This window comes from Rattus rattus, chromosome 1 (genome assembly GCF_011064425.1).
Source record: "Rattus rattus isolate New Zealand chromosome 1, Rrattus_CSIRO_v1, whole genome shotgun sequence".
NCBI classification, from domain to species: Eukaryota; Metazoa; Chordata; class Mammalia; order Rodentia; family Muridae; genus Rattus; species Rattus rattus.
The window spans coordinates 206,087,109-206,114,204 of NC_046154.1; the positions used below are offsets into that span (position 1 = coordinate 206,087,109).

The window sequence follows — 27,096 nt, forward strand, 5'->3', positions numbered from 1 at the left end:
CAAGGCCCGCCCAGGCTACATGACCCTTTGTCTCAACAACAGTATCGACAACCAAAGCCCAACCAAGTAGTCGAGCAACAACAACAAAAGTACCTAGTACTTGCTGTTTACTAGGTGACAGTGTTGTTCTAAGCCTTTTTGTATCAGAATATTCTACATCCGCCCATGGCTTAAGTCACCCTATGTGTTCCGTTTTACAGATAATGAACCAGCCAACAGTTAGCATCTTCGACAGGACTTGAACACAAATAGTCCTTTCTCAGAGTCCATGACTGTACTATATGTGTAAGTGCGGTTGTTCGGCCCACGGGTGGATCTAAGAATGCATTGTGTTAGGTGCCCAAGAATGTGCAGGGGAGGAATCAGTTCAGGCACCAGGGGGCGCCATAAGCCTGGCTTTGGCGCTTCAGCCCAACCCTGAAAGGCAAGAGGAAAGCCAAAAATTCCAACTTGATACTGCCACCCTCAAACCATCCCTCCATACACTAGAGTTTCAGGTTTGGTCTTTTGTTATCCTACCCAGCAAAAACTACAGGACAATCCTCTAGTTATGATGATGACTCAGAGGTTGAGCAAGGGAGTGTGCGCGCGCTTGCGCGCGCGTGTCTGCGCGCGTCTGCGTGACTCTAAGGCTCTGAGGGTTGTCATGTGTGAGAGCCTGCTGCTACATGTTTGACACGCAGACGCCCGTGTGTGTGTGTGTGTGTGTGTGCACGTATGTGTGTGTGTGTGTTTTCTTGTGGCTAGGGACATTGTAAATATTTGTTTTGGGGTGTGTCTCAGTGTTTACCTCAGAAACAGATAGGAACTTTGCCAAGGTTGCACAGCATTTTCCGCATTCAAACTTAGCACCCTATTTTGGATGTGCCAGAATTGGTAGTCCTCAGTGGCTATCACTAGGGTCTGGGATGTGGTATCCCGAGCGGATTCCTCTTCCTCCAAGTGACTCCGGGAGTCCAGAATTCTTAGCTAAGGGCTCCCCTCCCCCACTTCCTCCCTACAGTGTCACGGGACTTCTAAGGCGTTCCCGCTGTGGAAGGAGGTGAACCTAGTTGTGCGGGGCCTCAGGCTCCCAGCTGCTTTTCAGGGTCCTCCACTGAAGGACGCACACAACCCAGGTGCCCCAGAGCACAGTCCCCCGCGGCCCCAACCTCTGGCCCCGAGAGAGTTTTTGTGGTAGCTAGGCAGTTTGGGGAGGCATGCCTCTGCCAGATATTAGGTGATTTTTTTCCCCGAGGTGTGGGGAATGGATCAGTGCTAAGGGGATTAGAGTAAGTGAGGGTAAGCCTCCCTCCAGTGTGGTTAAATAGAACTCCAGCTTTGCCCTCCCTACTGCATACTTCCCCACCGGGTACATACATGTTCACCCCACTTTCTTCCTCTTCCTCCTCCAGCCCACTTTCTCTTCTCTGTGTCGTCAGAGCTCCAGGGAGGGACCTGGGCAGACAGAGAAGCCGGAAACAGCAGGCCGGGGCAGCCAGGGTTTACAGTGAAGAGGAAGGCCGGGAGACGAGTGCGTGCGTGTCTCTGTGTATGTGTGTGTGTGCGTGCGCGCGTGTGTGTATGTGTGTGTGTGTTGTGTACACATTGAGTTTTTAGGGCCAGGCCAGAACCCGCTGGACAGACCTACAGACCCATGGGCTTGGTAGTGCCCGCTGAGAGAGGGAGAAGATAGCAGCGGGGCTGCCGAGGTGAGGGGATGTCTGCGAGTAGGGAAGGTTGGGGGGGCCTTTGACTAAATGTGAGGGATGGATTTTCGGGGCCACTCGGATCCTCCCCTCTGGGCGGGGCAGTTGGTCCCCTGGAAATTGTTTCATCTGGGGTTAGCTGATGGCACTGGGTTTTGGCAGTTTCCAACTTTTGAAGGACTTGGGTGGGTACAGGCCTCCACACTCCCGTCCCCAACGTGTCGCGTCACCTTTCCCAATCTTCAGCCCAGCAGCTCCTGGGACTTGGGGTAGTCGCTGGATAGAGGGGAAGGAGGGTTCTCTGGGTTGGGGGGACATGGCTGCCCCTCCCTAGAAGTTGATGCTCCAGGATCCCCGAGCCTGTCCAACCCCTAGCTGCTGCCCGCTAAAGGTTCCTACTCAGGGTGTGGCTGAAGGGTGAGAAAGACCCAGATGTAGACCTCATGGTGCCCCAGAGGAGGGGGACTTTCCCCCTTCACATTGCTTGCCTGGCTGCAGTAAACCCTGAGATTTCCCCGTGGGAGGGCGGCCGGCTGGGGGTTAACCCTCCTCTTGCTGACCTGGCTCCACCTCCTCCCACCTTTTCCCACCCCCACCGCCGCCACCACCACCGTCGTATACACACACATTGGACAAATCAGGGAAACCCTTGACTTTTGATATTGGGGCCCCATGGTCAGCAGACTCGGAGTGCAGGAGAAGAGGGGATAGGACTTAGGCCACCAAGCTTAGGAAGAAGCTTCTGGGTTGTCGGGCTTCCCCTACGGCGGCGGGGAGGGGTAGTCTGGAAGGGAAAGCTCGCCCCGCCTCTCGCAGTGTGGCTCCGCCTTCCCTCCCTAAGGGACTGATCACAAACAGCGTTGGTCGTTGGTCGGTCGGTCTGGTCGGTCGGTCGGTGTCCGGGCCCGACCTATAGACCCTGTACCATTACTGGCTCCTCAGGGGAGAAATATGGCTTCACGGCGTCTGGGGAGGGAGGAGGATGAGGCTTGAGTTGTTCTTCAGGGAGATTTAGCGGAAACGGGAGCTCCTCGTGCCTTGGCGTCCCCGGTCCCCAGTAGGGTAAGGTTAGGGCCAAAGGTCTGGAATCTGAACACTCCAGAGACTGGGAGGGAGAGGAACAGAATCCTCCCTTAAATTTGAAAATAAGCTGAATGTGACTCCTCGAGGTGCCCCACCCTAAGAGGGTAGACAGTTTTAGAGCAAAGCCTGGGGGAAGGACCCTAAGTACGAGTTGAGGACTCTGCCTTTGGGAGTAAGAACTCGGAGTGGGAGAGCAAAAGGCAAGATGGTTAGGGGTGGGACTGTCCTGTGAATGGGCCTCCTTCTCTTCTATATGGGAGTCCTGGGGGAGTTAAGAGGCTCAAAAGGCAGGAGGAATTGGGGAGACCCAGGGAGTTTCCATCCCACCTTCCTCCTCATCCTCCCTGAGAGGCCATTATGAGAAACGTGAACTGAGAGCCCCCCAACCACTGCTCTACCCAGCCCACCCTGAGGCCCTTGAGAAGTCTCTGCTACCTCTCCCTCCTTTTCCCCTGCCTTTCATCTTCTCTTCCTTTGGCGTTTTGGCTATCTTGTTGCCTCCCACTTCCAGGCTGATGAATCTGGATTGCTTCGCTGCTCTTCCATCATCCCCCCTCCCCCATCCCGGCTCTTCCTGTCCTCTCTATCTTCTTAAGGTGATGGGATCTCGTAGCTGGAAACAATTCTAACAGGACAGTATAGTGATTAATCCAAATGATGGTTAAGAGCCCCATTACGAACTCCTTGCCCAGTGGCCTTGGACGAGTTAACCTCCTGAGCCTTAATTTCTTCATCTAGGAAAAGAGATAATTGTATACTTTAAAATAGAACTGGAGAGATGGTTCAGTGGTTAAGAGCATTGGCTGTTTTCCCAAAGGACCTGGGTTTGATCCCCCCCCCCACGGCAGCTCACAACTGTTTATAACTTCAGTTCTAGAGGCACACATATATACAGGCAAAACCATTAAAATACTAAAAGCTAAAAAAAAATATTGTGAGGGGGCAGGGATGCGGCTCAGGGATATAGCACTATGTAGCCTACATGAGGCGCTGGGCTTCTTCCCTAGGGAGGTGCGCACATGTGCGTGCACACACCCGCACGCATGCGGGCACTCTCTCAGGTATGCACACACACATATGCACGGGCACAGACACACATACACACGCGCATGTGCACACAAACACGTGTGCGCACACACAAACACACATGCGAGTGGGCACACACACGGGGTGGGCACACACACGCACACATGCACGCACACGCGCAGTTGTTGCTGAGTTCCAGGGAGCTAAGGTATTGAGACTGGTATACTTATGGCATAGTGCATAAAGACTAGTAGACATTGCTACTCACTTTTTTTTTCTTTTTTCTTTTTTTCGGAGCTGGGGACCGAACCCAGGGCCTTGCGCTTGCTAGGCAAGCGCTCTACCACTGAGCTAAATCCCCAACCCCGTTACTCACTTTACTACCATCTTCATCACCTAGCTTGGTGACTTTTGCAGTGTTGGGCACTGAGCTTACAGTTTCACAAATAAGAGGCAAGGCAGGCACTCTACCACTGAGGTGTCTTTCAAATTGTCTCATAGTGTCTTAGAACTTTGAGACGTTTCAAGGTACACCATGGGGGTCAGGAGGCAGGGAGAGAGAAAGTAGAGCTAGCAGAATCCCTGTCATCCACGCTTGCCTTCCACAGAGTTACTGCGGCTTTGTACCCTGTCCCCATTTAAGGTCTGCTCTCTGTGGTATCAGTTAACCTGCACGGAGTCACACTTTGAGAAAATGAAATGGAAAAATACAAGAAAAAAGGAATATATGGATTGTAAACAAATTTGTTATAGTATGTTTTATGATTTATTTATTACTGCTGTTGATCTTTTTGTACTGTCAATTTACACATTAAGCATTTCATAGCTAGATATGGGAAAATGTAGTAGATCAGGGGTAGATGCTGCAAGCTGTCTTGGGCCCTGTGCATGGTCTTGGATCCCAGTGATGTCCTGCGTGCCCTTTTCAGACACGGGTATCACATGGATTAAAAACTAAAGTTGGAGTCAGGTGTGGTGGTGCATGTCGATAGCCCCAGCCCTTGCAAAGTGGGGACAAGAGGATCAAGAGTCTGAGGCTGAGGCTGACCCTTCATTGTGGTGCACGCCTTTCATCCCAGCAAGCAGGGGCAGGGGCAGGGGCAGGGGCAGGGGCAGGGGCAGGGGCAGGGGCAGGGGCAGGGGCAGGGGCAGGGCAGGGGCAGGGGCAGGGGCAGGGCAGGGGCAGGGGCAGGGGCAGGAGGAGCAGGGCAGGCAGATTTCTCTGAGTTCAAGGCCAGCCTAAGCGACATAGGGAGATCCTCTGATGTACTCGGCCACTTGCTTACTCCATCAAGACCCTGAGTTTGTTCACGGCACCTCTAAAAAATTAAAATTGCTTAGTGCTTTTAAATATTTAGAAAGAGCAAGGGGATGGTGACATGCACCAGAATCCCACTGCTTGAGAGGCTGAGAAGAAAGGGTTCCTTGAGCTCAGGAGTTCAAAGGCAACCTGAGCGACATAGTCAGAGAATCTGAAAAACAAAAAAATTTAGAAGGTGCTGTATTCATTCAACCTTCTTTTTCATAATAAGAAGATCAAACCAGACCAGGGCTCAAACTACCGTGGAAACCACCTGTCTTCACGGAGCCCGCTCTTTCCCTTCCGTCCCGTCTTGTGTCCTCTTCCCCTCGCTGACCTAGCTGTAGTCCTCCAGCTTGCGCAAGTCTAACACTAAAGGCTTTGCCCTGCTTTGGACATTGACCAAGAGAGCCTGTGGCTTAAGGTGCCCTGGAAATAGGTATGATCAACTGATGGGAGGAGACGATTGTGACACTCCACATCCTAACCCAACTCTGTGGGACTTGAGCTAATGAGAAACTAGAAAGGGCCCGAAGCTCTGGAAAGATCCAGCATTCTAAGCCCAGCAAGACCGAAGGAGGTTCTCAGCGAGCCCATCAATATGGAGGGGCTGCGGCCGTCCCAGAAGCCAGGCTGCTCTCCTGGGAGCCTCACTGAATGCTCTTACCCTTCTTCCCCAGGCACCCTGCGATATCCCAGATCATGTCTCTGTGGAGTCTAGTTTCCAAGATGTCCCCAGAAAAACTGCAACGGCTCTATGTTGACTTTCCACAACACCTGCGGCATCTTCTGGCCGACTGGCTGGAGAATCAGCCCTGGTGAGTCTTGCTCCATGTGTCCCCCTCATCTGAGAGCCCTTGCTGTTAGCAGAAGTCAGAACCGAGGACCTTTAGTGTGTGTCTAATGGCCAAGACTTGGTAGGCCACACATGTTGACACGAAGACACTGCACCTCTTAGAAGGCTGAACTGAGAAGGGAAGCCAGGGCTGGAATAGAAGCAAATGTTTTACCAGCCAGCAGAGTGGGGAACAGGAGGCATGGGTGGTGGTGGCTGCAGAGAACCTGCCTAGATAGAAAAGAAACCTGGCTTCCTTGCTATAAATTGAGTCTCAGAAGCATTAAAGAAACCCTGGCCTGAGGCATCCTAATCCTACTGTCCCCACAGGGAGTTCCTGGTTGGTTCAGATGCTTTCTGTTACAACATGGCTAGTGCCCTACTTTCTGCCACTGTCCAGCGTCTTCAGGCCTCTGCAGGAGAGCAGGGGAAAGGAAGCAGCCTCTTGCAGCACATCAGCACCTTGGAGGTGGGGCAAGACCGGAAGGGAAAAGGTTGGGGTGGGTCGTGGTAGAGCTGGAGTGAGCACTGGATACTGGGAGAAAATTGGTCACAAGGTAGATGTCGAAAGCAATTGCTATTCCTGTGGTTAGGTGCTAGCTGGCATGCAAATCAGTTTTTAAAGCAAGCAAATGTAGGAAACTTGAGAGTCTACGGTTATGCTCTCTAACAGTGTATCCATGAGTGGGGGCAAGGAACTGAAAGAGGGAGGGGGCATGGGTGAGGGAGACTAACAGCTGATTATTTTCAATTCTATAGAGCATCTATCAGAGGGACCCCCTGAAGCTGGTGGCCACCATCAGACAAATACTTCAAGGGGAGAAAAAAGCTGTTATAGAAGAGGTATTGTGCTACCCCACTTCCCATGTGTATTAGTCAGGGTTCTCTGGAGGAAGAGAATACAGAATGAATGCGCGCGCGTGCGCGCGCACGCGCACACACACACACACACACACACACACACACACACACACACAGAGTTATTAGAATGCTTTATAGGCTGTGGTCCAGCTAATCCAACAATGGCTATGTACCAAATAGAAAGTTCAAGAATCCGGCCATTGTTTAATACATGAGGCTGGACGTCTCAGCTGGTCTTCAGTATACACTGGAATCCTGAAGACGTGAGCTCTAATGCGAATGAAGGAATGGACTGGCTAGTGAGAGTGAGAGTAAGCAGGCAGAGCGAGCAGCTTCCTCTTTCTGTGTCCTCTATATAGGCTACCAGCAGGTGTGGCTCAAATTAAAGATGAACCTTTCCATCTCAAAACACCTGGATTAAAGATGTATCGTTCCTAATCCCAGCACTTGGGAGGCAGAAGCTAGTGGGTCTCTGAGTTCCAGGCCAGCCTGACTACAGAGGGTGTTCCGAGACAGCCAGGGTTGCACAAAGAAACATTGTTTCGAAAACCAAAAACAAACAAATGGAAAGATGTATCTTCTCACCTCAATGATCTGGGAGAGGTGTGGGTCTTCCCATTAGAAATGACTTAAAGAAAAAAAAATCCCTTAAAGGTGTGCCCCGCCATTTGGGTTTTAGTTAGTTCCAGACACAGTCAGGCTGACAACCAAGAACAGCCATCACAAGTCCACACCCTATCAATTTGACTCACAACTATCTCCTTAGGTCATGATAATTTCCAAATGAAAACAATATCCAGGCCATAATTACACCTAACATAACTATCCAACGTACAATCTCAAACACATTATATACTTAAAATAGATGGCAGTAGCAATGTGCCCTAAGAAACATTCTTTTAGTATCTTAAACTTAAATATTACAACCACTGATATTCTTTTAATTGATATTACAATGCATGATAAAGAAATCAAGGGAAAAAACACAAATATCTGTACAAACACATTTTAAACAAAATATGACAGAAAAACTCACGTCAATTATAACTCTTGTTTCTTTTTCTTTTTTTTTTTCTTTTTCTTTTCTTTTTTTCGGAGCTGGGGACCGAACCCAGGGCCTTGCGCTTGCTAGGCAAGTGCTCTACCACTGAGCTAAATCCCCAACCCCAACTCTTGTTTCTTTATCTCATCACCTGGCCTTAGCTGTTTTTGTTTTTGTTTTTTTTAAAGTAATTTGTTTTATGTGCATTTGGTGTTTTGCCTGCATGTACACCTGTGTGAGAGTGTTGGATCCCCTGAAACTGGAGTTACAAAAAGTTGTGATCTGCCATGTGGGTGCTGGGAATTGAACCCCAGGTTCTTTGGAAGAACTGCCAATGTTCTTAACCATTGAACCATCTCTCCAGTCCCCTCAGCTGCTATCTGTATTTATTTCACCTTTAGCAATCACCTCAGCAGCTCTTGGCATTTTTCCTGGAGGACTGACCCATATCTTCATTTCTGAAGGGTCTGTGTCCTTTGTTTTTCTGCCTGGATTAGATTGTTGGAGTTTCCCATCGATTTTAATCACAGGGAAAGGTAGCACCAAAAGATGCCGTAAAGCAGCAGTCTCAGCCTATGGGCGGTGACCATGGGGAAACTCATATTTCTTGATGGTCTCCGGAAATGAGACACTGGCTCAGTAACAAAATGACAGTCATGAAGTAGCAATGAAAATAAATTTATGGTTGGGGTTCCTAAGACCATCAGAAATATGTTTTCTGATGGTTACAACCTGTAGGTTAGTTAGGAATCCATATCCTAAAGGATCTCTGCATTCCAGACATAATCTCTCTTACCTCCACTGAGAAGAAGCAATCCAATTTCCCCATGGTAATCTGGATCAGTCAGCCCTCTTAACATTGTTATCCTTTCTTAGTCTGTGGGCTTCAGGGCATCAGAAACCCAAAGTGGCCAAGGGGGAAGTCTGAGCTTCAGTTCAATGTTTGTGTGTCTCCTGGCAAGGAGTGCTCCCTCCTCTGAAACCAAAACTCCTAGGCCAGCAGTACTTAACGCTGCAGGAACAGGAAGCAAAAATGTTCCTAGTGGGTCACAAGGGGTGATCGTGAGTGGACCTATTCTCTTTTCCTCCTCTTGATTCCTGGACCCAGAGATCTCAGTCCAAGCCATGAAAACCTAGGAAAAATTTAAACTCAGAACTCAGGACCCAGGATACCAAAGAAAGTTCTTGGGGTTAGAGTGAACTCCCAAAATCAAGTTTAGGGAGGCTTCAGGCAGAACAAGAGCTAAGGAGCTAGTTCTGCCAGGAGAAAGGTGTTATCCTGAGGAGGTTCTGAGAGGTTTGGAAAAACTGCCAAAGGTACAAACGTCTTTGGGGGTGGGGGTTAGAGGTGGACGTAGAGGACCGGTTAGAAAAGGCTCACCTCTCTGTATCTGTACCCCACTCCCCGCCCCACCTGGTGCAGTTCCACCACCTGCCAGGGCCCTTCCATCGGAAGCAGGAAGAACTCAAGTTTACTACAGCCCTGGGCAGGCTTCAGCACCGAGTAAGGGAGACCAGGATTCTCCGAGAATCTCTGCAGCAGGGGACCAAGACTGCGCAAGGTGGGGTCCGGGGCCTGGAGGACAGAGGATTTGGGGGGGGGTTTAAAAGTGATCTTTGTGTAGACCTCTGCCTTGAGTGATGCCTTTTACACCCTTGACTTCTACTCCTGCCCTCAGTGTCTCTGAAGAACTTGATAGACCCTCCTGCCAACGGCACTGGTCCAAGTGAGGTGAGTTGGACTTAGATGCTAAGCCGGGAGGATGGGGCTGACTGAGGTGTTCGAGGGGACGGCAGGGAGGTGGAGGAAAGTCCTGATCCCAGGTGTCCCAGGAGAAAATAATGGTGGCCCTGGCTCAGGCTCCTTTCTGCTCTTAGGATCTGGCCACGATGCTGCAGGGGACTGTGGGGGACTTGGAGGCCACCCAGGCTCTAGTGCTGAAAAGGATTCAGATTTGGAAGCGGCAACAGCAGCTGGCAGGGAATGGCACACCCTTTGAGGAGAGCCTGGCAGGGCTGCAGGAGAGGTGAGAACAGGGCTGCCAATCATGGAGCATGCTGGGGTGGGAACCCACTGTCTCTGCAAGACGGTACACAGGTGCAAGAGAGAGGAAGCTGAGGACGGTGACTCTGAAGTAGGCCAAGGCTTATAGAAGCTAGTTGCTGCAAGGCCGTGCAGTGCTCACATAGACCCTTCACAATAGCTCAGTTGAGAGTCTGTCATTACTCTCTTCAAGCCTATGCCCAGGGGAATGAGGAGGCTGGCTTTTTTTATTTTTAAGACACGGTCTTACGGTGCAAGATGTCCAGGCTGGCCTTGAACTCACTGCAAGCCTCCTGGCTCAGCCTCCCAAGTACTGAAAGTATACATGTGGATCACCAGACCTCACTTTCCAGTTTTCCCTAACGCACACAGTGCCCCAGGTAGTAAATTCATGAGAAGAGGCCGCTGGACTCTCCACAGGGAGCCTAGACCCTGACAGTGAGCTCCGCATCCAGAGCCAAGACAGGTTCTAGAACCCCCACTTCCACATAGTGCGGCCACACCCACAACCTACCTGACACCTGCTCACACAATATCCCTGCTCACACAATATCCAGTGCTCTCCCTGGGTTTGGGTTGAAGAAAACAACCTGAGAGCTGTGTTCCCTGACAACTGCCCTGGCCCCAGGTGTGAAAGCCTGGTGGAAATTTATTCCCAGCTGCAGCAGGAGATTGGAGCAGCCAGTGGGGAGCTTGAGCCCAAGACCCGGGCATCGCTCATAAGCCGTCTGGATGAAGTCCTGCGAACCCTCGTGACCAGGTATAAACCATAAGTGCCCACTTGGCTATAAGCAAACCCCAGGGAGTGAAGGGGTTTATAAAGAACCAGGGAACCAGGATCTAACACTACCGTCTCCCTCTCACCCCTCCAGCTCTTTCCTGGTGGAGAAGCAGCCCCCGCAGGTTCTGAAGACACAGACTAAGTTTCAGGCTGGGGTTCGATTCCTACTGGGTCTGCAGTTCCTAGGGACCTCAGCCAAGCCTCCACTGGTCAGAGCTGACATGGTGACAGAGAAACAGGCCAGAGAACTAAGCCTGCCCCAGGGGTCTGGGGCTGGAGTGTAAGTGGAGAGTGGCCCTGGGTTGGAGGAGGCCTGACAGGGTGAGAGGAGTTGAAAGGCTAGCTTCATAAGAGTGGAGCTTAGGGAAAGAGACCTCTGGAGTGTGCAGACACTGAACTCTGACTTTAATGCAGAGAAAGGAAAGGGATCCATTCAAGAGGAGTCATTGGGATTTGGCCAAGATGGAGACTTCTCTCTTAAAAAACCCCAGGAGAGGGAGGCCAGCAAGATGGCATAGTGAGGCTTGCTGCAGAGCCTGATGACATGAATTTGATTTTTAGAACCCATTTAAAAGTGGAAGGAGAGAACTAAAAAGTTGTTCTTTGACCTCTATATGAGTGCACCCCATCACACACGTACTACTGCTCATACGACGACGACAACAACAACAACAACAAAGTTAAAACCAAGCAGGCAGTGCATCTCCATGGAAGGGCAGGTTCTTAGCACGCCAGGGTCTGGGTTCAGTACTAGCAGTATATATAAATACCCACTGAGAGGAGGAGGAGCACGAACAGGATCATGGAGAGCCAGGGCCAGTGACGGCAGTGGTCAGCATCACTCCCCCAGTGCCCCATGCTGCTTACCTCAGATGAGGCTTCTCACATTCTGACTCCCCTGGCAGGGAGAGCACAGGAGAGATCATGAACAATACTGTACCTCTGGAGAACAGTGTTCCTGGGAACTGCTGCTCTGCCCTCTTCAAGAACCTGGTGAGAGACTGTGGGTGCTGGTGTCCTCGGACCGTGTGACGGACTCTTCTTGGAAAGGATGTTGAGGGCCCAGAGAGGAAGCTCTCAACATCTTTGCTCTGTCCTGCTCTCCTGTGTTCTCCCCCTTGCAGCTCCTGAAGAAAATCAAGCGCTGTGAGCGGAAGGGTACAGAGTCTGTCACCGAAGAGAAGTGCGCTGTGCTCTTCTCTACGAGCTTCATGCTGGGCCCCAACAAACACCTCATCCAGCTTCAGGTGAGCGCAGATTCCAGCCCTGCAGCCGACAGGGATTCACTCCTCCTCGCTCCACTACAGCCCTGGAACCTCTCCTGACTGCCTCCTGTTCCGTGTTTCTGGGATAATACACTAGGGCCACACAGAGGTGGAGGAACAAGTCCTGGAGGAACATCTAGGGCAGTGTGTGTAGCAAGCAAGGCTTGTTGTTGTAGTTGTTTTGTTCGTTTACTTTCTCGAGGCAGCGTCTCGTGATATAGTCTATGCTGGCTCTAGACTCTTTTCCCTGAAATATTATTAATATTATTGCGGGGGCTGGGGGGGAGCATGCACATGTCATGGTGCATGTATGGAGGTCAGAGGACAACCCTTCCACTTTTTTTTTTTTTTTCTTTTCTTTTTTTTCGGAGCTGGGGACCAAACCCAGGGCCTTGCGCTTGCTAGGCAAGCGCTCTACCACTGAGCTAAATCCCCAACCCCAACCCTTCCACTTTTATGTGGGTTCTGGAGGTTTAATTGGGGTCACCAGGTTTGTACTGCACACACTTTTCCCCACTTAGTCATCTTACTGACTCTCAAACTCCTTTTTTATGTTGTTCCTCTTCTCTCCTCTCCTCTTTGTTTTTTTTTGTTTTTGTTTTTTGTTTTGTTTTTTGTTTTTTTTTTTTTAATAGTCTTCTCTAGCCCAGACTGGCTTTACACACAATATCTTGCCTCAGCCTCCCAAGCGCTAGGGATTATAGGCCTATACTACCAAACTCCACTCTCTAACTCATATCAATCGCTTTATATACGGTTAGCATCCTGTCTAAGCTCCACCCCCACAGTTACCTGACAAGAGCCAGGTATGCCTGATACTATAAAAGGGGCTGCTTGCCCCCTCCTCACTCTCTTGCTCTTACCCTCTTCTCCCTTTGTCCCTTCTCTCCCCATTCCCCTCCCCCTTCTCTCCACGTGCTCATGGCCGGCCTCTACTCTTCTCTTTCTCTCTCTCCCTCTCTCCCTCTCGTTCTCTGTCTGCCCTTACTACCCTCTTAACTCCCCTCCCCATGCCCTGAATAAACTCTATTCTATACTATATTGTCCTGTGGCTGGTCCCTCATGGGTAAGGGCTGTCTCAGCATGGGCCCACTGAGGCACCCCCTTTCCCTTACTCACCACACCTCCATAGACATAATCCCACCTCTCTTTATCCTTTAATAAACACAACATTGGTGCTGACACCTGAGACATATCCTCTCTTTATCTTTTTATAAATACATCATATACACCAGGAGATCAGGGCACTATTATAAATGATTTACTCATATACACACTTGTGCACATACACATGCACATACATCAAGAACTTTTTATAGAACAGGGTACTGTTTCCAGTAATATGTAAACACACATACATGGTCTGGTGGTTTTGTCTTTGGGTTACTATTGCTATGCTAAAGACCATGGGCAAAAGCAACTTAGAGAGAAAAAGATCTATCACATCTTACTGTTCAGGTAATGTCCATCACTGTGGGAAGTCAGGCAGGAACTCAAGCGGGGCAGGAACCTGGAGGCAGGAACTGAAGCAGAGGCCATGGAGGGTGCTGCTTACTGGCTTGTTCCGAATGGTGTGCTCAGCCTGCTTGTATACATCGGGACCACCTGCTGAGGGGTGACCCCCCCCCATGATGATCAAGCCCTCCCACATCAATCACTAATTAAGAAAATGCTCTGGGGTTGGGGATTTGGTTCAGTGGTAGAGCGCTTGCCTAGGCATGCGCAAGGCCCTGGGTTGGTCCCCAGCTCCAAAAAAAAAGAATAGAAAAAAAAAAAGAAAAGAAAAGAAAAGAAAATGCTCCACAGACCAGCAGACCAGCATCATGGAGGCAGTTTCTCCATTGTGGTTCCCTCTTCTCAGATAACCCTAACTTGTGTCAACAAAAACCGTGTAGGTGGCTGTCATTATGCTGAAGGCAGGTACAGGATAGAATGAGGCCTGTCATTGGACGAGAAGGAAGGATGGGTGGGAGAATAGTTTTAGAGAGGCAGAGGAGGCTGGAGCGAGGGGAAAGCAGCTGAGAGAAAATGGCAGGGGGGGTGTGTTAAGATTCTTCTCTTTGCATAGTTATAGATTGTTATGACTACTTTTTTTTTCTTTTCTTTTTTTTTTTTTCTTTTTGGAGCTGGGGACTGAACCCAGAGCCTTGTGCTTGCTAGGCAAGCGCTCTACCACTGAGCTAAATCTCCAACCCCATGACTACTTTTTAAGGGATGGATGTGTACAGGATTTTGTGTTGTCTAGATGGGCAAATTATATCTTATCAATTGGATCAGAGGATATGTTTGCTCATGGGCGACTTAATTGAGTTCTAGAGAGTGTATGGTGGCTGGACACACTGGGCCCGCCACAGAATTGGGATGTGTATGCCTGGCGTGGTGGAAACCAGCCAAAAGAGCTGTGAGTGAGGGCAGGGAGGCCTGGCAGGGTGCTATGTTGGAACAGCTCTCAGACAGAGGGTCGGAAAGTACTTGGGGGCAGCATGGAGCTGCCAAGATAAATTAGCGCTAGTTCTGATGCCCAGAGTGCAACCGCCATATACACACTCTTTTATTTTTACCGCAACAAAACCCAACTAGGACATGTTTCTAGATAACACGATGAGACAGGTACTATTGCTAGCCTCAGTTTATTGATGATGACCTTGGGTCACAGAATAGGTTTAGGAGTTTGCCCAGATCACACAGCTTCTAGGCCTTGGGACTGGTATTTGAGCCTAAAAGTCTGGCTTCCTAGCATTGAGGTGTAACAGCTTCTCTACACCAGTGTCCCCGCTGCACCTCACAAAGTATCCAGTGATGCACCACCAACCTTTAACTATGTCATGTGAACTACGGGCTTCCCAGTACACCGGAGTAACGTCCAGCTCTCTGACTCCAGAGACACTCCTGACTCCAGTAAGGAGAAACTTCTTTCTTCACCCTGTAGGCCCTGTCTCTGCCCTTGGTGGTCATCGTCCACGGCAACCAAGACAACAACGCCAAAGCTACCATCCTGTGGGATAATGCCTTCTCTGAGATGGTAAGAAAAGACCCAGAGTGGAGACAGGGGCAGGGCGGGTTCTTCTGTGGTAAGATAAGGGGCTGTCCTGGCTGGCGGGTGGCAATCATGTTAAGTCTCTCTTGTGGGCCTGCCTTTGTGCTTCTACTCATGTTGGTCCTAATGGCTGTCATACCAGGGCGCCACACACAGCCTCCGAGAAATCATGATGTCTGTGAGCTGGGAAGAGCCCAGGCCATCAGGAGGAAGACTGGCCATTCTCTCTCTCTCTCCTTTTACCCAGGACCGAGTGCCCTTTGTGGTAGCTGAGCGAGTGCCCTGGGAGAAAATGTGTGAAACTCTGAACCTCAAGTTTATGGCTGAGGTGGGGACCAGCCGGGGACTGCTACCAGAACACTTCCTGTTCCTGGCCCAGAAGATCTTCAATGACAACAGCCTTAGCATGGAGGCCTTTCAGCACCGCTGTGTGTCTTGGTCACAGTTCAACAAGGTCATTTCCCAGCTCTTTCAGTTTCCTACCTCAGCTCTTCACCCTTGGGGGCACTCTAGAGCTCCTTAGCCTTTGCTTGCTTTGTAGCTCAGGCTGTCCTCAAACTCGCTAGATAGCTCAGGCTGGCCTTGACCTCACAACCCTCCCACCTCAGTCTCCTACAGAAATGTACAGGAATGAGCCACCATATCCAACAGGAAACCTGTGTTTCTGGCTTTTTGATATTAGCTACTGTATTTTTCTCTGTCTCCAAAGTGAGGTGGCTCAGGACTGAGTCAGTTATAAGAACAGGGAAAGGAGCTCATGTCTGTGACCATGGTGTCATCGTGCACAGCTACCAAGTCGGTACTAAAGCCACCTTTCCAGGGACAATGCCTTCCCCTGGCTCCCCCTTTCGGTCTCTCCTCTTCCAAACAAACAAACTGGAGAGGGGGTTGGTGATTTGGCTCAGTGGTAGAGCGCTTGCCTAGGAAGCGCAAGGTCCTGGGTTCGATCCCCAGCCCGAAAAAAAAAAAAAAAAAAAAAAAAAAAAAAAAAAAAGAAACAAACTGGAGGGTGGGGGAGAAGCTCGTGTGGCCAGAGAATGCATCACTGAGGAGAACAGGACAGCAGGACGATCATCTTCCTCTGGAATGGACCTTTACCGGGTGACACTGAGGACAGGACCGTGGTTATGTGGGTCTCCCATGCTGGGCTGCAGGCTTAAATCTCTACCCTGTCCTTCGCCAGTCGTGTGGACCTAAGGAAGTCACTCACCTTTCCGGCTTCCATTCCATTGCTATGATTGATTGCTATGTTATATACAGAAAGATCAGATAAATTAACATACGGGAAAGCCTCAAGAAGTGCCCAGTGCGACTGGGTAAGTGGTTGCCATCGATGGGCCTTAGGTCCACTTTGGTCTTCAACCATTGATTCTCAAGCTCTCATAGCCTGCACTGGTTCCAGTGCATCCATTTCCCCACTCACCTCTGCACTCCTCCCCCTTCAGGAGATTCTACTGGGCCGAGGCTTCACTTTTTGGCAGTGGTTTGATGGTGTCCTGGACCTCACTAAACGCTGTCTCCGGAGCTACTGGTCAGATCGGTGAGTCCCTGCCTCAGGGACCAAACACCTATGGCTCCCTCTCCACACCCAGTACTGACAGCCTTGTCTTTTCCCTCCTTCTGACCAGGCTGATCATCGGCTTTATCAGTAAGCAATATGTCACTAGCCTTCTCCTCAACGAGCCAGATGGGACCTTCCTCCTCCGCTTTAGCGACTCTGAGATTGGGGGCATCACCATTGCCCATGTCATCCGGGGTCAGGATGGTGAGTCACCAGAGTCCTCTGACTCCATGCTGTGCTCTCTCTGGTCCCTGGGGATGAGAATGCCCCAGCTATCCTTAATGTCCACCTGATCTTCAGGAAGTTCTTCCCAGGGTCTGACTGCCCATCTTCCTACGGGTTAACCTTCAACCCCTACGGCAATGGAGATGAGTGGGTCTCCTTCATTCTAGCCTTCACCCTAGGTCTCAGTTCACCGCCTACCATGGTGGATTGAGAGTGGGTCTTGTTATGGAGCTGGGGAAAGAGGAATTTGGATGAGGGGAGGCTTAGGGTCTCATTCCTCTTGTAGGCTCCTCACAGATAGAGAACATCCAGCCGTTTTCTGCCAAAGACCTATCCATTAAGCTCACTGGGGGACCGAATCCGAGATCTTGCTCAATTAAAAAACCTCTACCCCAAGAAACCCAAGGATGAGGCTTTTCGGAGCCACTATAAGCGTGAGTGGGCAGCTCCGAAATCTCTTGTCACTCACTGTATCCCTGTTCTGACTATAGCGCCCTTTTTGCCCAGTGTGGTCTCTCTTTTCTCTCCCATTTCTGTAGCCCCACCTCTACCTGTCCATCAACCTTCCCCTCTCCCTCCACCTGCCCATCAACCTTCCCCTCCCTCCACCTGCCCATCAACCTTCCCCCCTCCCTCCACCTGCCCATCAACCTTCCCCATCCCTCCACCTGCCCATCAACCTTCCCCCTCCCTCCACCTGCCCATCAACCTTCCCCCCCCTCCCTCCACCTGCCCATCAACCTTCCCCCCTCCCTCCACCTGCCCATCAGCCTTCCCCCCTCCCTCCACCTGCCCATCAACCTTCCCCCCTCCCTCCACCTGCCCATCAACCTTCCCCCCTCCCTCCACCTGCCCATCAACCTTTCCCCACTCCCTCCACCTGCCCATCAACCTTCCCCCTCCCTCCACCTGCCCATCAACCTTCCCCCTCCCTCCACCTGCCCATCAACCTTCCCCCTCCTCCACCTGCCCATCAACTTTCCCCCCTCCCTCCACCTGCTCATCAACCTTCCCCCATCCCTCCCCTGCCCATTAACCTTCCCTCCTCCCTCCACCTGCTCATCAACCTTCCCCCCCCTCCCTCCACCTGCCCATCAACCTTCCCCCCTCCCTCCACCTGCCCATCAACCTTCCCCCCCCCCCTCCCTCCATCTGCCCATCAATCTTCCCCTATCCCTCCACCTGCCCATCAACCTTCCCCCCTCCCTCTACCTGCCCATCAACCTTCCCCCCTCCCTCCACCTGCCCATCAACTTTCCCCCCTCCCTCCACCTGCTCATCAACCTTCCCCCCTCCCTCCACCTGCCATCAACCTTCCCCCCTTCCTCCACCTGCCCATCAACCTCCCCCCCTCCACCTCCATGATAGTGGGATACTCACAGTTCTCCTTTCCTTCCTACCATAGCGGAACAGATGGGAAAGGACGGGAGGGGTTATGTCTCAACTACTATCAAGATGACTGTGGAAAGGTGAATAAACGGTTAGTGGGTGGAGACCGGGCCGGTACTTGTCGGCAGGAAGGAGTGGCCTTTGTCAGTCACGTGTGCTTCCTTCTCTCCTTCAGGGACCAGCCCCTTCCTACTCCAGAGCCCCAGATGCCTGCCATGGTGGCCCCTTATGATCTTGGAATGGCCCCTGATGCTTCCATGCAACTCAGCTCAGATATGGTGTAAGGAGCTTGAGAGACGGGAGGGGACCGGCCTGGATGCAGGCTTTCAGCATTGCTAGCCCGGTCGAGCAAGCTGGCTTTTTCAGACTGCAGCAGGGAGCGAAGAATTTTCCTTTCTCGGAGGCAGGGTGTGGGGTTATCAGGGAGGGCTCGAATTGGACTTTGCTTTCTTTTCCCTAGGTATCCTCCACAGTCTCATTCCATCCACTCATTTCAGAACATCCCCCTAGAAGAGTCCATGAGTGTACTGCCACCCTTTCAGGAGTAAGTCAGAACCTGCGGAGGATGAGGTGGGGCAGCATCGTGTCATGAACCATAGGTAGCCGAGCTTTTGTGAGAACAGCTGCGCAGGCTTCTGTGTGTTTATGAGAGTAATGTCTAAGACTCAGATTGCCAGGGCTTGAGTTCCTAGCCGGGGGGCGGGGGGGGAGGCCCGCAGTAACGATAATAATGACTTTATTGCGAAGGTTATATGACTTCATAATGTGTGTAGCCCTGAGCTGAGCAAACACTGTTAGCGTGGTCTCGCTCACCTGTGAAATTTACAGTAACTGTATCTGCTGTACTGTTGGGGTGCTCGGGGTTAAGCTCAGAGCTAGGGACTGAGCACATGCCAAGCAAGTGCTCTGCCCCTGACCACATCCCAGCAGCTGTGTAATGTTTATTTATTAATCTTTTTTAATCCCGAAAATGAGACATAGACCTTTTCCTTCCTCTAGTACTACTTGGTGGTTTCATCAGCTCTCAGACAAGGGCTCATCTGACTTCTGGGATTTGATATAGGGTGGACCTAGGAAACAGAACGTCTTTCAGACTAAAAACACATTGGAAACTGGATACACACACACACACACACACAGACACACACCATTTTACAGGGGGGGACATCTGATCACAGATGCACAGAAACGGCTTGCTAAGGGAAGCCAGTCAGGATTTAGCATGGCAGCTTGGTTCCTGACTCATGTCTTGACTTTTGAATACCCCCCCCCTGTGCCTGCTTTTCCTTCCTGCTTCCAGGCCTCACCTGCAAATGCCCCCCACCATGAGCCAGATAAGCATGCCCTTTGACCAGCCTCATCCCCAGTAAGTGACAAAGCCATTCCTGGCCCCACCTTCTCTGTCCTTCCCTTGCCTACCCCACCCCTCCTAATTTTCTCTTCTGACCCCTGGCAGGGGCCTGATCCAGTGCCAGTCCCAGGAGCATGCGGTGTCCAGCCCTGAACCCTTGCTGTGTTCAGATGTCACTATGGCAGAAGACAGCTGCCTAACTCAGCCTGTGCAAGGTTTCCCTCAGGGCACCTGGTAAGTGGCAACCTGGGAATGAAGCCTGAGAAAGTAGGTGCTGTGCCCGCTCCCCTACTTTTCCCTTTTCCTTGCAGGGTCAGCGAAGGCATGTACCCTCCCCTGATGCCTCCCACTGAACAGGACCTCACCAAGCTTCTCCTAGAGGGCCAAGGGGAAGGCGGAGGATCCATAGGAACCCAGCCCCTCCTGCAACCATCTCCTTATGGGCAATCGGGGATCTCAATGTCCCACCTGGACCTAAGGACCAACCCCAGTTGGTGATCCCAGCTGGAGAAGCCCAGAGACAGAGCCTCTTCTGTCTCTATGGACCCGCTCTGGACACCTGCTCATGCAGGTGCCTCCGTCTCCAGCTGTTCCTTGGTCAAGAGAAAAGAACTGGCTGGGAGAAGGTGTGGCATATGGAACTGCTGTGCTCTGTCCTTCCTATCCCGCCAGGCCCCCCCTTTGCCAGCACTGGGTGCAAAGGGATGAGGGGGGATATTCGGGCTCTGTGATACAGGCTCCTGCACAACACACACACACACACACACACACACACACACACACACACACCCCAGAACTGTGTTGAGCCAGGGCCTGGGACTCACACGCAGAAACATAGACACTGTGCCAAAGACAGAGGGCATAGGCTTAGGGATTGGAGCTGGGTTCAGGTGACTCTGGGTGGGAGAAAAAAAAGAAAACGTAGGTGTATGGTTACTGGTATGGGTTTTACCCAGATTAAAAACCAAAACTTCTCTGAAGCTCCAAAGTCTTGCCAAAAAAGAGGCCTCGTGACATTTGAGCCTGTGCATTGTAAGAGCTAAGTTTGTGTGTAGCCGCGCCAATGTTTACCCCAAGACGTGTTAAACCTATAGATGTCACACATCACTGTATGACCACACAGAACATGTATCTGCTTTTGCCCATGTGACCTCATGTATCTGAAAGGCTGAGACATTGTATAAGACAGTGACCCAGTATCATTTGGGGAGTAACTATGTGGCTGTGACATGCATCCAGTGATAGCCTTGGTGACTCCATGCTTCCAGCTTCCCTAGAGCCTGAGGGTTGAGTAGGGGTGCAGACCTCATTGTGTAAACTCCCTGGGTGTTGGGGCCCTCAACTGCTGTCTCTCCTATTTTTATGTCCACTGCCAGCTCCCCCCCCAACCCCGACTCTCACCCTGTCCTTTTTCCCTCACTGCGGGGAAGAGGGCCATGGATCCTAAGCCATAAAATAAATTTTATTCCAAAATAACAAAATAAATAATCTACTGTACACAATCTGAAAAGAAAGACACGCTAAGTGTTCGACAGGTGCTGCAGTCCTGCCGGCTGAGGAGACTCAGGGTCCAACCCAGGCCTCTAAGGGGCTGGTAGAGGGAACTGCGGGGCAGCCTCACACAGTGCGAGAGAGAGGACTGCTGGGGGTGGGGCTGATGAGAACGGGGCGGGCAAACTGCAGCACTTGTTAAATTAAAGAAACAAACTAGAAGCACAAAAAATGAGGATGGGGAAGGGAGACCCAGTTTTCCCAAGCCCCCAGTCTCAGAGCAAACGGTTCCGTTTAAGCTGCTAGGCCTTCCGGGGGGAGTTCTTTCTTCTCTTCCAAGCAGAGTAGTTCAGCCGCTCACACCACTGCTGGCCACCTGGAGAATGGGTGTGTGTGGTCTGAGAGAAAGGAGAGCCCCAGCAGGCTGGAGGCAAAGTCCACGCCCCTGAGCCGGGTGAGGGCGCACCTTGCACCCTTGAGTCCTCTGGCTAGGCCCCTGTTTGTTATTGCTTGAAGCCCCATAGTCCTGTGCCCATGGAGCGGATGGGAGGCAGAGGGCAGCAGAAGGATCCTTCTAGGGTAGTGCCGAGTGCAAGGATGGAGAATGTGGGGGGTCTTAAGTGAGCCAGAAGTCTGGGTCCTGGGTCTGAGACTCCCCCACTTTCACTGCCTGCTGGCTTCTGCCTCCACTTTGACGCTGCTCCTGCGACCCTCCACCAGAGCAGGATGAGGTCCTGGGGCAGGGCAGCGGTCCAGCAACCCTTCCTCGAATTCTGTAGGAAAGAGGTGTAGGTTGGTTAGAACACTGGGGTGGAGGCTGAGCAGCTTGTTATGAGGCCAGGCACAGAAAAATGCGAAGACAGCTCCACTTATTGAATTACTGCCTCCTGCCCACTGCGTGTATGGGGGTTCCATACCCAAGGGTATGCAGCTCCCCCTCCTATTTTGGTTGTGTGTAGCTCTCTGTCTCTGTGTGTCTCTCTTTCCCTGTCTCGCCCGCCTCTGCTCTGCTGGAATTTCTGGTTCTGTCAGGAGCTGCGGGGGCGGCTTGGCTCTGACCTCTCCCCCTCCCCCTTCCCAGGCCCAGCCACCCCCACTCACCTCGGGCCCCCTCCCAGGGCTCGCCCTCCCTATAAGAGCTCCCCGAGTTTTTGGTAGCCAAATCAGGGGAAACACAGGAAGCTAGACTCCCAGCTCCTCCCTCAAGAGAAGCACCCCCTTCAGTCCCCGCCCCCACTTTCCACCCACGCACAGTTTAAAAATACCAAGCCAGGGTTGGTGGCTTTGCCTGCGGCGTCACTCTCAGCCCAGCGGCTGCCCGGCCCTCTGCCGGGCCCACTCTTTCCTATGCACACACAAAGTGCCCAGCTTTGGGCTCCTTGGCTTCCAAACTGGGGAACCCTATCCCTACAACTCGCAGCGACTCCGCCCCCCTCCCTTCATTAGGTAGTTCTATGCAGGCCTCTCTTACTGCTGACTCTCCCGCTCACCTTCACCCCTCATTCTGTTCTCTGCTCCTTGGTCAAAGATCCCCACCTGAATCAGACCCTCCCAATTGGAAACAACCCAGTAGTAGCTTGCCCCTGCTCAAAGTCTGGCTAGCTGGAGCTCCTCCTACTGTTCTGACAGCAGTATCCCTCCTTCCTCCCTCTGGTCCTAGAAAACGAGGACCCACGGGGGGCCTGAGGAGCTGGGGTGTTTAGGGACAGCACTGCTGGCTGCCTCACCTGCGAGAGGCGGCTTCGCAGGCACACAGGGGCTGAGGCGGCCCACACGATCATGGGAGACGAGGCGGGCGAGCCGCAGCCCCTCATCCATCAGTGTCTGCTGCAAGATGTGGCGGCTCCATAGCCCATGCGCTGGCAATGCCAGGGGCAGGTCAGCAGGGGGCGGCGTCAGCCTTGGGCACGACCCCACAGCTGTGGGCATGGGCACTGGTCAGGTCAGGGGCTGCCGCCAACAATACCCACCCTCAGCCGACAGTCATTCCCACAGGTTCTTCTGTCCCCATCCAGCCGGGCCTCCCAACCCTGTTCCAGGCAGTTGACTCCTGGCTCATTCCTGCAACCCACCCACCCGCTTCCACCTCCCCCCAAAGCAGACCAAGGTACTCTAATGCACACTCACCCTGCAAGTGACCATCTAGGCTCTCCCCAGACAGACTGGCGCTGTCCTCCTCGAGGCTGGGGCGGTATGGGGGTGCATAGGGCTCAGGGCCTGGAGGAGGCTGCTGGATTTCAGTATGACTCTGTTCTCCAACCTGTGGATGCCCACAATTTGGGAAATGAGGACCCAGCAAGGCAGTGGTTGGGGCAGGCTGTCCTTCCCTACCCCCAAAACTATACCTCTTGTTTCAGTTTCTTCAGTGGTGGACCTCCCAATTCTTCAGAGTGAAGCCTGCAGAAACCAAAACAAAACAAAACAAAACAAAAAACAAAACAAAAAACAAAACAAAACAAAAAACAAAACAGAGAATAGGGAGAATGGAGGTAAGAAGGGCCCTGCAATGCACAGGGTGTACAATCCAGCCAGGAACATGCATTACTTAAAGACTGCAGGAAGAAGCTGGTTGGACAGGAGTTGGAAGTCCAATCATTCTCGTGGGGGGTTGGGAGCAGAGAGCAAGCCTCAGACAAGTCTAAGTTGAGCTGGCAAGGGGAAGACACGCAGGTGGGTGGGAAACAGGCCTGGAGCTGCCTGAGCTGCAAGTTGGGAGAGCCAAGTCCTTGGCAGGATTCCAACCTTGGGGAAGGAAGGGGGTCTCACCTGGATCCCTTCAAAGAAGAAAGATAGGTGCTCTCTCGGGCTACTTGGCGGGACAGTGAGAAGAGTTCTACCCTTCGAAGTAAAAGGGTGTTGTCCCTCATGCAGAACTGGGCAGCAGCCTCATTGATGGTCAACTGTGGCAAGAGGACAGTCAGTGTGAGTTCTTGGTTCTCCTACTGCTTTTCCCCTTCACCACCAAGGGAGGCCCATCCAAAGAATGCCTGCTTTAAATAATACCCAGGACTTAACTGCCTGAACTTAGAGACTGCCCTCCCAAGGCCTCCTGTTCCCGGCATGTGAGCAGCACAGGGTTTCGTTGCCATTATTCTTCCCTTAGGTTGAGGGAAGTGAGGCAGCAGCTGGGGTTGGGTATGTGTGGGTGTGTGGAAGGAACTGGGTGGTCAAGGGGACAGTAATACAGAGGTGGAGGATGGAAGAATTCTCTGAGGCAAGTGAACTGAGCCCAGGAGTGAAGGGCAGTCCTGAGGACCCAGGTCCTCACCTCGTGCAAGCTAAGCTGTTTGCCCTCACGCCGTTTGGAATCCAAGCGGCCATAGATGATGCTATATTTTCGGATCTCCTCTTCTTTCTGGCTGTCGTTATCATCCATCTCAAAGATGTGCCCCACACTCCGTGCCAGCTTCTTATTCAGCTTCAACAGGGATGTGATCTCTCCAGTGTCACCCCTGGGGAAACTCCGGAAGATCCTCTCCACACTCTCTACCACCATTCGCACCATCTCTGGTTCCAGGCGGTCTGGACCACCCCCTGTGCCACCTGCAGCCACCCCCCCAGCCCCAGTCCCCTCAGGGACTCCTCCCCCTGCAGGGGGGGAGAAAGGGGGAGACCCGGCCTCCTCTTCTCCTCCTGCTCCAACATCAGATTCTGGAGTGCTCTGGCCTGGCCAGATCCGGGGATCCCCTACACCAGGTCCTCCAGGAAGTGGTGATAGCTTCTCTCCAAGTTCAAGGGGACTCTTGGGGCTAAAGCTTCGAGCACTGCCCGCCTTTTCTCCTGGGCTGCCATGCCCATTGCTCATGCTCCCTTTCCGGGTACCAGCTGTCTCAGAGATCTTGAAAAGTGGGATGCTGGAGACGGGCACAGCAGGCACTGGTTGGCTGAAGAGCCCTGGGTTGGTGGCCCATTCTCTCAGAGCCTTCTGTAGACGTCGGACATGGAGTGGTTTGGTGGCCATGCCCACAAGTGCCATGATTTCCAGGAACTCCTCCTCGCCCGCCTCACACAGCTGCTGTACATCATCCCCTCCCTGCTGGATGAAGGTCTCGTAGTAAGAAAGGAGGTTGGCACGCTGCAGGACCCGGTACAGCTGCAGCTCACCCAGTGTTCGAGGCAGTGCCATGGTTGAGGCACTTGCCCTGAGAAGGAAGGGCAGGAGACAGGCGGTGAGTACAAGTGTCCTACTGGGTACCAACCCACACTAACAGTTGTCCTCTTTCCTGCCCAGTGCCCAAGGTTGAGAACAGAGCATTGCTCAGCGGCACAAACATCCCATATTAAAGTTAACTTAGAATACTAGGGGCCACTGCTGGCCACTTCACTCCTTGCCCAGGTAGCTGGGAGGGAGGGGTGTGGCCTCTTCCTTGGCCTTTAGGGAACCTGGTAGACTCTTGCTCATGTCCTTAGGTTCCAGGGTTTAAAAGCACTCTTCCTAGAATCTGTCCGAACTTTCTAGGCTGCCCAGTACCCTTCCAGTTACCCCCTCTCCTTTGATTGGTCCTTCTCTTCTGGGAAAGGGGGAGGGAAGCCTTGATTGTTCTGCTCTGGGGCCGTTCTTCCCACACACTCCCACAGTAGCAGCGTCTGTAGGCGAAAAACTGCCTGGGGGCTCCCGCCTACTCTCTTCTCCCTTGTTTTCCATCCTTATCTTCAAAAGGGAGTGCGAGAGAGACTGAAGGCCTCTTGAGGAAGGGGCTGCACGCGGGAGCTACCCCTCCTCATTCAGTGAATGGTCATTTCATGACAAGGGAGGCCTGAAGCACACCCCCTTCAGGCCCACAGATGCTTAACTCAAAGGAACCACCTTCTCCCAGACCTAGGGGTGGTGCGCTGCCTGCTAATGACACACTGAGACAGCTAAGCTCCCCCACCCCTCACTGTTGACAGATCAAGCTCTGGAGCTCTCCCTGGCGCTGGGGACAGTCTTTGTAGGGCCTCACATACCAGGTTATGCCCACTGAGTAAACCTGGAATGGAAAATGAGGCTGTACTCTATCGTAACCAGGCTCATTGGGTCTTTGTTTGCTCCCAGGATCCCCCAATTCGAATACTCACCCCCCCCTTTTCTATCAGTCTCCACCTCCCACCTCCCGCTTCTCCACGTCCTCTTTTCGACCTCCACCCCCTAGACCCCCATTCGGGAGTCCAACTCCACCCATCTCCACTCCCTGCCACCTCCTTTTGCCCACTAACTTGAGTCTGGGTTGTGGGGTCCGGCGGGTGTTATCCGCTCTGCCAGGTGGCTGCTCCGCTGTGGGAGAGGGCGCTCTGTGCATGGACGGCCAGAGATCACCCGTGCCTCCCGTCTCGGTGCCCGGCGCCTGCTGCGCGCTGCTCTTTGCCTGGAGCGCGCGCGGCCCGGGTCCACCGCTGTCCAGGCTCCGTCCCTCCCTCCACGTCTTCTCTCTCGGAGCCTCCGCGCCTCTGTCTGTGCCTCTGCCCCCACCTCCCCGGCTGAGCTTGCCGCCTCTCCGCGCCTCCTCCCCCGCAGGACGCACAGGGAGCGAGGCCCCGCGCTGCGCTGGCTGCCGGGCTGGCGGGAGGAGGGCGTGGGCAGAACCGGGGGCTGGGACCGGAGGCGGTGGGTGGGAGCGCAGGCCTGAGCCTCCGAGAGGCTGCTGCGGAGACTGAGAGGAGGAGACTTGGGGGAAGGTGGGGGGAAGGTGTGGAGCAGGAGGCGGAGGCGGGGACTCAAGAATCGGGCTCCGAGTTGGGGACTGAGGTGACCGAGGCCGAGCTATGGAGGGGGGGAGCTTGGGGACCCAACGGGCGGGGCAGGTCGCTCCTTGCCGCCCACGCCGGATGCACAGCCGGCCCTCTCCGCGCCCACGTACCCACGTGAGCGCCCCGCCGGCTACATTCCTACTCCCTGCACCACTCCTACTCCTGTGAGCCGAGAGCGCAGTTTCACAACCACGCACAAGTATACAAAGACACGCGCACGTACGTGCACACGCGTCCAAACAACGACGCGGACGCCCGTTGGCCGCACTCTGGCCGCGCCGTGCCGTTAGTTTGAATGTTAGAAGTGATGGGAAAAAAGTTGGCGAGGGGTCGGGGTGTTCGGTTCCTCCTGCTCCGCTCCCCGAGGAAGTACCCTTAGGGTAAACTTGT

At 52.7% G+C, this 27,096-nt stretch overlaps 2 protein-coding genes across 3 annotated transcripts; one reads left to right on the forward strand and one right to left on the reverse strand.

Moving 5' to 3' along the window:
* The first annotated feature begins 1,437 nt into the window (after positions 1–1,437).
* On the forward strand, positions 1,438–20,964 carry Stat6 (signal transducer and activator of transcription 6). The gene is given in 23 exon segments (XM_032914058.1): positions 1,438–1,691; positions 5,778–5,915; positions 6,263–6,401; positions 6,692–6,775; positions 9,259–9,397; positions 9,515–9,567; positions 9,714–9,862; positions 10,508–10,639; positions 10,752–10,940; positions 11,566–11,653; positions 11,785–11,907; positions 14,855–14,947; positions 15,210–15,416; positions 16,408–16,502; positions 16,591–16,727; positions 17,035–17,090; positions 17,092–17,182; positions 18,154–18,217; positions 18,313–18,417; positions 18,598–18,681; positions 19,438–19,503; positions 19,594–19,722; positions 19,800–20,964. Coding segments are annotated over 22 exon segments (2,526 nt in total). The 5' UTR covers positions 1,438–1,691; positions 5,778–5,799; the 3' UTR covers positions 19,987–20,964.
* Nab2 (NGFI-A binding protein 2) lies at positions 20,930–26,842 on the reverse strand. Of its 2 annotated transcripts, XM_032914069.1 has the most exons (7): positions 26,176–26,840; positions 24,248–25,121; positions 23,746–23,879; positions 23,325–23,376; positions 23,107–23,239; positions 22,707–22,898; positions 20,930–21,752 (listed from the first exon to the last, which is right to left on the reverse strand). In XM_032914069.1, the coding sequence occupies exons 1-7, from the start codon at positions 26,256–26,258 to the stop codon at positions 21,643–21,645; spliced, it is 1,578 nt and encodes a 525-aa protein (XP_032769960.1). In that variant the 5' UTR covers positions 26,259–26,840; the 3' UTR covers positions 20,930–21,642. The 2 variants fall into 2 exon arrangements, with proteins under 2 accessions (XP_032769960.1, XP_032769970.1); XM_032914079.1 differs by lacking the exon at positions 22,707–22,898 and having other exon boundaries at positions 26,176–26,842.
* Between the last annotated feature and the right edge of the window lie 254 nt (positions 26,843–27,096).